General features: G+C 44.4%; 1 protein-coding gene and 1 long non-coding RNA gene across 2 annotated transcripts; one reads left to right on the top strand and one right to left on the bottom strand.

The window, feature by feature from the left end:
- Positions 1-560: 560 nt before the first annotated feature.
- On the bottom strand, positions 561-2,505 carry LOC138682512 (uncharacterized). Its single transcript, XR_011322623.1, has 2 exons — positions 2,278-2,505; positions 561-2,239 (listed from the first exon to the last, which is right to left on the bottom strand). It is a non-coding gene; the product is annotated as an uncharacterized lncRNA (long non-coding RNA).
- A 108-nt stretch (positions 2,506-2,613) lies between these two features.
- On the top strand, positions 2,614-10,895 carry DDX47 (DEAD-box helicase 47). Its single transcript, XM_069773575.1, has 12 exons — positions 2,614-2,759; positions 3,227-3,320; positions 4,801-4,989; positions 5,654-5,725; positions 6,278-6,396; positions 6,915-6,986; positions 7,108-7,224; positions 7,419-7,565; positions 7,881-8,018; positions 9,465-9,535; positions 10,074-10,203; positions 10,301-10,895. The coding sequence occupies exons 1-12, from the start codon at positions 2,667-2,669 to the stop codon at positions 10,418-10,420; spliced, it is 1,362 nt and encodes a 453-aa protein (XP_069629676.1). The 5' UTR covers positions 2,614-2,666; the 3' UTR covers positions 10,421-10,895.

Genomic DNA, 10,895 nt, shown 5'->3' with positions numbered 1-10,895 from the left:
AGCTAGGCAGCAGGGGGAGAAGGGTACGTGTGTGATTTGATGTTTAGCCTGGGCTGTAAGTTATGAAGCCTGGCCTCCTGATGCCATTTTTACTCCCCTTTTATTGAAACCGCTGCAGGGAGGAATGATTCAACAATGAAGCAGGAATGCAAGCACCATTTTATCATGAAGTGCCATAGTATGTTTTGAAAGCATAACAAAAGGTGTTGATGACAAAGGAGCCCGAGTGCAGTCAGGGAGTCAGGATATCCCAATAGCCTCTCTCTGGGCATCCCAGTGGGGAGACAGGACCATTTACCATTAACTGCAACCTACTATACACACTGTCTATCTTGTCTTATTACGCAGCCCTTACGAAATAGTTGGCATTATACCTGTACTAAAATTCATCCACTACGGATGCTCCCACCCTGTCCCCCCTAAGACTGAGCTTGTAACATGCAGTAGGGCTAGGAATGTATTTGTTCAAAAGCCAAGTCTAGAAGCCCTGGAGTGAAAATTTCTAAATCCAGTATAATCTCCAGTGCCCTGTGCTGAAACACACAAAAAGAGAATCGCCATTTAGAAGAGGTACTTGTTTTACTATATATGAGAGTTCACAACAGCATTTTAGAACAGGAGGGAACTTTTATTCAAATACATCTACTGACAAAAGGGACTTACCCAAACTGGAATTTCACCAGAATAGAATTGCTCCACCCTGCTCGCCACCAAAAACAGCACCTACCATATTATATGGGCAATGAGTTCAACAAAGAATCACAAGCAGTGACGTCCTGTCACATCCCTGACTCCATTTCCAGAGGCATCCCAGTGACTCGTACAAGGGTTCATGTCTAAGTGCTGGCCAGGCTTAACCTTTAGTACTAATGATATATAGCAAGCTCATGGCTCAGACTGCTGTAATTTTTGAAACATATGGTCATCACTAGCATCTACATTGGGTGTTTCTTGTTGTGGGGTTTTTTTTGTTGTTGCCTTTTTTTTTTTAATTTCTTATTTTAAAATCACTGCTGCTGAGCACAGTGGGATGCAGCAGTTTCATTTCCACTGCTGCCCAGTGAATTGTTTCAGGTTTCCTCTCCTTTCCCTGTCACGCAGAGAGTTTGTTCGGATTTCCTCTCACTTTCCTCATTGTTCTGGGAGCAGCGGAAATGGCACACTTGGAATCCAGTGACAGATGCTCAGGTACGTCAGCATTTCCACTGTGAACACACCCAGCCAGGCTTCCCAAACAGCAAGGGAAAGGGAGGTCTGCTCAGAAATGCAGTCATGAGTTCCATTTTGCAGTCAGCTCTGCTATCCTTTCAAAGCCCAGGCTCTTGGATAGGTTAGCATCCTTTTACCTAAAACAAAGGAAGTTCACCTAGCTGTAAGGTTGCCCTCCTGCAGTCAGCATTGGGACTACAAATCAGAGAGGCCACACCCAGACCAGATGGAAACCAATGAGTTCAGGAACTACCTTCGTGACATGATATTTTGATGCTGCTCTCCCTCAGAGGGCACTAAATCCATCACCATTTTCACTTCTCACTGTGCGCTTGCAGGCTGCCTGCCTGAGTCACAACAGCAGCAATCAAGAGAGCTGGGGGAGTGTTTGCATCCATACCCATCCCCTATTCTCTTATTTCATGCTGTGAGTTGCCACAGTTCAGTTTATTTTACGTATTTCTGGGACTTCAAAGTTGCACATTGGCAATTACCATAAACAGGAAAACAAGGTGGAACAATGACAGTTCTCTTCTTTTTTTCCCTTCACTAGCAGGTCAAAATGTTTCATACCAGCGCTTCTGAAGAAGCTAATTTGCCCTTTATATGTATTATATATGTAACTTTATATATGTTCTGATATTTTTTTGTGCCTGGCTAGCTCATTTTCTCTTGTTCTTTCACAACCGTAGAATTTATGAATACAGAATGCCACCACACACGCTGCCTAAGCAGTGTAAATGCTGAGCTGCAGGCCAGAGGCTTAGCCACTTGCGGTTAATGCCAAGCAGGCAGGTTTTCACACAGCCAGTTCTGTGTGCTCTTATCCCAATACAGGCGGCCATAACAACCATAACAACCCCTTCCCTGCAGGGCTCTCTGGAGTTCAGCGAAAATCCGCCCACGGTTTCTAATTTAGCCAAGCACAGCACTCGCCACGTAAATTACCCCCCTCCCCGTGCAGAAGCCCAATTAAGTCTGAAGAAAACAAGCCTTGAACACATTTAGAGGAGAGGCCTCCTCAAGCGTGCTGCTCGACAACCTTGCGCACAGCCAGGGTGTTCGCACAGACGCAGCAGCTCCTTTACCTCAGGAGAGGAGACAAGGACGGCACTCGGTGCCCCGAGCGTCACACCCGCTGCCCGGAGGGCTGCGCCCTGAAGGACCCCGGGCGCAGAAGACGCCTTCTGCCCTCAGGCAGACGAGTCGGCCCGTACCTCACGGCAGCGCGACCGCCATCGCAGCGCGGCCCGCCCGGCGCCGGCCGCCCACAGCCGCGGCCATAGCGACCGCCCCGGCGGGTAACGGCCGCCGCGCGCGGCCCCTCGAGCCCCGCCCCGCCCGCTCCGATTGGCTGTTTCCTCCGAACTACAAATCCCGTAACGCCCCTAAGGGAGAGGAGGCGGGACTACAGCTCCCAGAGTGCTCTGCGCTGCCTCAGGCGGGGACGGTGCAAAATGGCGGCAGGAGGCGAGGAAGGGCGAGCGGCGGAGCCGGAGCCGGAGCCGGAGCCGGCGGCGGCGGAAGAGCCACGGAGCTTCAAGGACCTGGTGAGCCCGGGCTGGAGCCGCTTCTGCCCTGCTGCTCCCTCCGCCGTCCCGCATATCCGGCCGGGGGAAGCTCGTCGCACAGCCCGGTGTGGCAGGCCGCAGGCGGCCCAAGCCCCGGCGGGGCTGCCGGTGCGCGGGGGGGGGGCAGACGCGTGGGCCGCCGTCGCCGCGTCGATCCGCGGGCGGGCGTGGTGCCGTGCTCGGGCAGGAGGTCTGGGGTGACTAGTTTATTGCTGATGGCAGTTGCCTCTGGCGGTTTTGAACAAACCTGTGGAGTTACTGCTGGAGGTGAGGATCACTGTGAGCAGCCTGCCCTTTCATGTAGTTGCATTGAGGGTCTGATGGGATTTGTCTCTGCTAGAGACAAGCTTGGCTGTGTTGCAGCATGTTTTTAACGTAACTGTATGATTTAATTTAGGTCTCCTTGGTGATGTCTGTGTCCCTTTTCTCTTTTCACTAATGTTCAGGGAGTGACAGATGTCCTGTGTGAAGCTTGTGACCAGTTAGGATGGAAGATGCCAACAAAGATCCAAGTTGAGGCTATTCCAGTGGCTCTCCAAGGTGAGCAGTGTGCTTCTCTGATCCCGAATCTGGGGATGCCCCAGGAGCTCTATGTGAATGAATTTTGCTGAGTGAGAAGTGGCAGGGATGAGAGTGTTCTCACTTCTTCATCATTGAAGATTTCTGTCTAGAAGTAGTCTCTGTGTTCATTCTTGCGTCCTTCCCAGGTGGAGCTTAGAATACTAATTTCTCCTGTAACACTGCCCATGATTGCAAACTTTCAAATGGGTACAAATGTGGGTTCTTGAATGTTCACTACTGTTGCATAGTTCTGACGCTCCACGTTAAGCAGAATTATTGTCAATCATTTGAGCTGCTAGTTTGTATCAGCCATTTTCTTTCTGAAATACTCAAGGACACACAGGAAACTTCTGATAGATTTAGGGCTGTGCCTCTTCTGGTAGAGACCTACAGTGTGTGTCTGAAATTGGAGATGCCTTGACTTATTACATAGCTTGTATAATCTGCTTTGCTGTGAGCAGGCAATTCTTAGAAATTAGATTTCTGGAGTGAATAATAACCAAACCACAGTGACTTTCTGTAAACATCCTGGAATTATAGGAAAATAAATTACTGAATCCAGCAAGCATTTCTGCCTCTAGAATATTTGGTTGGTGGTTGTTTTTTTTTAAAAAACAAGCAAACAAACAAACAAAACAAACAAAACCCCACTGTGAAGCAAGAACAGATTTATGTAGTGACAGAATGAGAATAAACTTTCAGTGTCTACTCTGTCCTAGTACTTTACTATTGTCAGACTCTACTCCATATATAAGAATCTCTTGACAAAAACAAAAGTAAGATTGCATTCCTGAGAAGTCATCTCCAGTTTGAGGCCTTTTGACAGCATGTTCTTCTCAACTGTAGAAGTTTAGGAGATCAAAATGGATTCTACTGATGAATCCTACCATGTTGCCTGCACTGGTTTTGGACAAAGGACTTGCTGTCCTAATCCTTCCTGCTGCAAACTGGTTTAGATTACTCTCTTAATCAATGACATAAAATTGATTGTGGCTTGTGAAATGTGAGTTTGGTAGTGCTGTTGTCTTGTAGTTGGTATGACCGAAGTCTCAAACACTAGTGTCTTATTTCCTTGTAAGCCAGTAAACAAACAACAGTTGGTCTAGAATACTTACCCAGATAGAAGCAATAGGCTGTAAATGGACAGACAGATTTGACAAATAATAAAGCTTTTCTTAACCTAAAGTTTGTATGAAAACCTGTATATTGGCAGAAGTTTAACTAGAGGATGGAAAAGGATGGAGACTGTAATATTGTACAAATGAAGTTGCGCTCTAAAAATGCTGCAGAGATGTTCTGAAATTCTTTGTTTTGGCCCTTTGTTCTTCTTTGCCTTTTGTGTGTCTCCTTTTTTTCCTATCCTTAGGGAATTCTTGTGCTTTACTGCACAGTGCTTTAAAGGCTTCTTTCTCTGGTCTAGATTTGTAACAGTTTTTTTCCTCGTTGCTGCTCCTTGTAGGCAGAGATATCATTGGACTGGCAGAAACTGGCTCTGGAAAAACAGGAGCCTTTGCTTTGCCAATTCTTCAAGCACTGCTGGAAACACCTCAGCGATTATTTGCTCTTGTCCTCACACCAACAAGGGAGCTGGCCTTCCAAATCTCAGAGCAGTTTGAAGCTCTTGGATCTTCCATTGGTGTCCACAGTAGTAAGTAGCTTTGTGATACTGGAACATTTTTCCTGAAGACTGCTGAAGTTTGAAACTGAAATTTGTCAGCTCTAGATTGCAAAGGAAAAAGTACAGAGTATTTGTATGGAGGGTTGAACAAAAGGTGAGAAAAGCTCGTGATGCTGGAAGACAGAGATCTGATATCAGGTTTGGGAAAGAAAGACTGTATGGTCTTTCCTCATGGAGTAGTCTGCAGCTCTTCTGCATCTTATATCCAAACAGTTAAAGATGGAAGTAGAAGATAATCTTCTCTATTGTCTGGTGAAATTGCAGAGAGCTCCACTCTGTAGTGTGATGTAGTTTAATCTTTCCTTCAGACTGTCTGTATTGGTTCCTTAGATATTGTCTATAAACATAAAAGTTTTGTGGGTATTTTTAGAATTCCTGGATTTTTGCAGCTGAGTTAAGCTGCAAGGAATAGATTCTGCCTGTAACTCTTTCAACTGTGAAAAGAAAATATCCGGGGTCAGTAAGGACTCAATTGTATGGCTTAAGAGGCCTGGGAAGGTCAGGTGTGCTAAAATAAAGTGAATTCTCATAAAGATATGTAGTCTTTCATTTGTACAGAGTTGTTGTGGGTGGCAGGGAGTAGGAGGAAACACTATAGCACTGAGAGATTCACTGTATTTTTTTTGTTCTGCAGCGGTTATTGTGGGTGGAATTGACACGATGTCTCAATCTCTGGCCTTAGCCAAGAAACCACATGTAATAATTGGTAAGTTCACATGCTGGGGGTACAGGGTATGAATATTACCAAACTGCAGTTGTCCAAAGAAAGAGTGCCAAAAGGTTTTGTGCATTTGAAGAAGTGAGAGTACATCCTTCATTTGTTTTTGTCCTGAGATCTGAGTACTGGCTTGTTAATTTTTCTCAACTATACACCAGTAGCCTTGCTGCTACAAGCTCATTCCAAAGCATTCCTGCTAGACTGCCTTTGGCTTGGTTTTTCATTCTCCTCGAGTATTCAAAATGCTGGTCTCATCCTTCTCAGTACAGCTCATCTACAGTCTGTCTTGTTTTGCATGTTTGGTTTTGGGGTTTTTTAGGGGGAGAGGGGGAAGGAGGGCATTCTTCAGAGAGTCTGACTCCATTAGTCTTACTTCAAAACATTCTAAAGATATCTTATAAAAGAATCCTTCCCACAAAGCAACCTGCCTTTACTTTTCTTGGGCAAAGAATCCCATTTCTGTAATGGAGTACTCTCTCGCTTCTTTGGATCTTTTCCTTTGCTTTTATTCTAAATTTGCTCTCGTGATTTTGTTGGTAGCAACCCCAGGCCGTCTAGTTGATCATCTAGAGAACACAAAGGGCTTCAACTTACGAGCTCTGAAGTTCCTAGTGATGGATGAGGCTGACAGGATCCTTAACATGGATTTTGAGACAGAGGTAGGAATCTGCTAAAAGAGCTTGGAACACCGGATGAGTCCCTTTAAAATCGCTTCATACAGCCACATAGTAAACACTGAGCTGTTCTGTAGAAATTAATAGCAAATTGTAACTAAGATCTAGTAATTGCACAAAAGCCTATGGTGGGAATAGAACTTTAGCAGGGTTCTGCAGAACACTAGTAAGGCAGTAGGAGGCGTTTTGTCTCTGAAATCTACTGGTTTCTTTGGAGCGCATGACATTGACACAGTTACTGTAGAACACGATCACACGCACGTTCCTATAGGAATATTGCCTGATACTTGCACTGCTATTGGACTTCTGGAGTTCACAATGCCTAATTTTCAGCAAGCTATCAGCCTACACCTCTCCTTTAAAAGAGGGGAAGTCTGTTCCTACTGTGTGTCTAAGTTGCACACGTGTATTACTGTTCATTTGGATGATCATTATATTTGGAGTAGGCTTATGTCTCGATTGCTGTTGTATTCAGCATTTCCATTTCCTTTCTATTTTTACAGGTGGATAAGATACTAAAAGTGATTCCTCGAGACAGAAAGACATTCCTGTTTTCTGCTACCATGACCAAGAAGGTGAGAGCAGAGTACTCTGCTTTAGTTCTTCCATCAGGCTATACTGTTGACTAGACTGTATGATGCAGGTTTCTGACAAGATCTCTGTCCATCTAGTACTAACTTACATTGATCTTCCCAGGTTCAAAAACTCCAGCGTGCTGCTCTGAAGAATCCTGTTAAATGTGCTGTGTCTTCCAAATATCAGACAGTTGAAAAACTACAGCAGTACTACATTTTCATCCCCTCCAAATTCAAGGTAATGCCACTTCTCTTTCTTCCCTCTTCTGATGGTGTCTTGTCTTGCTGTTCCCACATCTGCCCAATATCTTGCCATCTTTGCTGGCTTATACTTACTCTTTAATGTGGCAGCATATGTGATTATCTCTGGCGTTTTTTTGGTTTGTTTTTTTTTCTTTCTTTCTTTCTCTTTTCTTCTCTCTCTCTTTACAGGACAGCTACCTGGTTTACATCTTGAATGAACTAGCTGGAAACTCTTTCATGATATTCTGTAGTACATGTAACAACACTCAGAGGACTGCTCTACTGCTTCGCAACCTGGGGTTCACTGCCATTCCCCTCCATGGGCAGATGAGTCAGGTATGGGCATACCCCACACAATGCAGTAGATGGGAGAAATGGGAAATGGGAAATTTTGGGCAATTGGGCTGCACCATACTGAGTCACAACTACCTTACAGAAGGAGTATTTCACAGCTAGTGGACTGGACTGATCCCTAGAAATTTAACTAAAGTGAATGCTGCCATTGATTCTGTAGTAGTTCAGAAAGAAGTTAGAGAAGTGAAGTTTTTGAGTAGTTTCTCCCCCAGTTCTTCTGTACCAGTATTTCAACAAGAGCATATTAACCAGAATGAGCATTATTCTCTCATTCCCTTTTGGCCTCCTCTCTTCCAGAATAAACGCTTGGGCTCTCTGAACAAGTTCAAGGCAAAGGCACGTTCTATTCTGCTGGCTACTGATGTTGCAAGCAGAGGTCTGGACATCCCACACGTAGATGTGGTGATAAACTTTGATATTCCTACACACTCTAAGGTAAGCTAGTCTGTGCCAGCTGAGAGCACGCTTCTGGTCACTGGGAGGTGTAGTGAAGCTAGACAAAGGAACAAACCCACCTTTTCTCTGTTCTGCTGACTGGAGGTCTAGTTCACACTTCCCTAGACTAAAAGATGTAGTTCAGCCTCTGCAATTGAGTTGGTATCTCAGTTTGGTTGGGTGGCCTCATCTGGATTGCAGAACTGATCCCATAAGTGGAGAGGGGAAGTGAGGGATGTTCTGTGTCTTTGTATTTCTGCTTAGAGTATGTGTTTCGCCGTATTGTATTAAAGGGCTTCTAGACTTTGGAAATAGTTTTAACATATTGCTGGTTTCAGGTAGTCATCTCCGTTCCTGTGATCCAGGTCTGCCTTCACATTTTAAACTGTGTTTAAAAAACAAACAAACAAACAAAAAACCCAACCCCACCCCCCCCCCCCCAAAAAAAGTAAAAGTTCTCCCATTATGCTCAATGAGGATTTGATCAAGAAAGATGTCTTTAATACGTTTCACCTTCATATCACAAAAGTACAGCAAACTGAAGAAAAGCGAGTTACTAACTCTCTACCTTATAGAAAGTATAGTGTTACCTTGGGGTGAATTTGTTTCCCAGCCTAGTTTCAGAAAGCATGCCATTGACGTGCATTTCAGGAATTGTTATTGTTCCTTATAATGATCAGAGATACTATACATTGCAAACAGAAGAAAATATGGTGGTTCTTTTGAAGACACTGCCTTTGACATTGTAAAAGGACAATGGTTAAAAAAAAATAATGGGTGAGGGCAGCAGCTTGAATGACATCGTTACAGTTTTTGTGCCCCTCCCTGTTGTCTAACCATGTCATAGAACACATCTTTTCTCATGATGCTTCCTTCCTCTACAGATCCTGCACGGAGAAGGGAGTTTTTTAATTTCCATAAAGCAGTATAAAACCTGGAAAACAGCCTGGAAAACCATATAAACAGAAGATGCTCAATAGATCAGACGCTTCCAAATTGTTCTCGTTCATCCTCCCTTTCACTGTGCTTGTCAAATTTAAATCTACTTGCTGCAGGGTTTGTCTGGAAGGCAGACTATGTAGAGCACTAGATCCCAAGACTGAAAATGCAGACATTAGCTCACTTTAAATATCAGCTTTCCAAGGAAGTGGTAGTTCATTAGCAAAGTCACGTATCACAACTTTTGTCCTGCAGTCTTGAATAATTGGAGGTGGTCTCCTTCAGAAAGAGAGGAATTCAAATGTTGAAACCAAAGATATGCCTCCACAAGCCAGCATCTTCTCAAATCCTAATGCTGCACACGGTCCTGAGTATTTAATCCTGGCTGTATTTTCTCCCCATTTTCTTGTTCTTTCCTAAAGAAAAATTATATGGGCTGATTCCCCATAACTTCTGTTCTGTGTTTGGTGCACATATCTTACTGCTTATCACGAAAATTGTTTTCAGGATTACATTCATCGTGTTGGGAGAACAGCTCGAGCTGGGAGATCTGGCAAATCTATCACCTTTGTCACACAGTAAGTGTTAAAATATGGCAGACCTACTCTTCCCAGCTGTGTTTCAGAGCAGAAAACATCTGACCTCATCCTGGGTGAGAAGAAAATACTCCTTTTCATTTTGAGGTGCCTGCTGGATTTATTTAGTTAAAGGGGAGAGAATTCTAAGCCCAGGGTGGGGAGGGAGAAAGGTCTAGGATAAATTCTAGAAGCAGGCACGTAATGAGCAGAGTTAACTGTTTATAACTTGATTGTATAATATACATACATTTTTATAATACATAATACAGGTTAAGTAAGTGTGGGTTTTTGATAAATACTGAAGTATTTGTCTAAAAAAAGGCTTTGCCAAATACTTTGAACTGAGATGAGCTGAATAAATCAGTGAAGGCATCCCCAACGATGGCATCATTCGGATGCAATTATGAGTTGCTTGTAAGACCATCAGCACAGGCGAACAATATCTGTGGGCTGGAGATAAGGGGTGATGTCTGTGGGTGGTGACAGCTGAAGCAGTCTCTAGAGGGCTGATTCAAACTGGTGTCTTGTCTTTTCTCAGGTACGATGTAGAGCTGTTCCAGCGCATTGAACACCTGATTGGCAAGAAGCTGCCAGCATTCCCCATGCAAGAGGAAGAAGTTATGATGCTGACAGAGCGTGTGGCTGAGGCCCAGAGATTTGCTCGAATGGTGGGTGCTGGCTTTTTGTCCCTCTTCTCACTGTTGTAGTCTGAATTTCCTCGGGTGCCAGAACTCTTGGTTAATGAATGTCTTGATTGCATTGCAGGAGCTGCGGGAGCAGGGAGAGAAGAAGCGATCTCGCAATGATGATGATGACACAGAAGAAGCTATTGGTGTCAGGAATAAGGTGGCAGGTGGGAAGAAGAAGAAAAGGAAAGTCTTCTAGTTCACTATTTGGACAGACTTTTTTATGGCTGCATGAGCTCGGCAAAACCAGTCTACCAAGCCACCTCCAGTGGATTTTTTCAGAACTGCTTAGGAAATTGGGCAGTCCACCTGGAAAGCAACTTCCTCTCTTCTGCTTCACCAGTTACAGACTGAGCTTGGTCCATTGTGGTACCATGGGACCAGTCTTCCTTTCAGAGACACCACACCATCACCTCTGGACCTGAAAGTAGCTGTGGTCTGGCCCTGCTCTTTCACAGAGAAGTGCAGTGTGAATGCAGCTTTCCCACTGCTGCAGCCTGTTTCACTACCCAAAGTCACCAGGTGCACCTGGGGTCAGATAGGTCTGTCAGAAGAAAGAGAGGAAAAAGTTAAAAGTAACTGCGTTTCCACAGCACAGCTGTGATGCCCTTGCCTTAGTGAAGGGACATGTGGTGTGGAGAATTCCAAATATATTTTGCTTAATTTTAAAGCTA

This window comes from Haliaeetus albicilla, chromosome 28 (genome assembly GCF_947461875.1).
Source record: "Haliaeetus albicilla chromosome 28, bHalAlb1.1, whole genome shotgun sequence".
Classification (NCBI taxonomy): Eukaryota; Metazoa; Chordata; class Aves; order Accipitriformes; family Accipitridae; genus Haliaeetus; species Haliaeetus albicilla.
The sequence above is the reverse complement of the archived record's forward strand: the minus strand, read 5'-3'. Positions and strand labels throughout refer to the sequence as shown.

What these genes read in the sequence shown, in the direction of transcription:
- DDX47 (XM_069773575.1), top strand. Translation starts at nt 2,667, where the DNA reads ATGGCGGCAGGAGGCGAGGAAGGGCGAGCGGCGGAGCCGGAGCCGGAG. An exon ending in TTCCATTGGTGTCCACAGTA is followed by an intron (nt 4,990 to 5,653) that starts GTAAGTAGCTTT and finishes TTTGTTCTGCAG; the next exon opens with CGGTTATTGTGGGTGGAATT. An exon ending in GAAACCACATGTAATAATTG is followed by an intron (nt 5,726 to 6,277) that starts GTAAGTTCACAT and finishes TTTTGTTGGTAG; the next exon opens with CAACCCCAGGCCGTCTAGTT.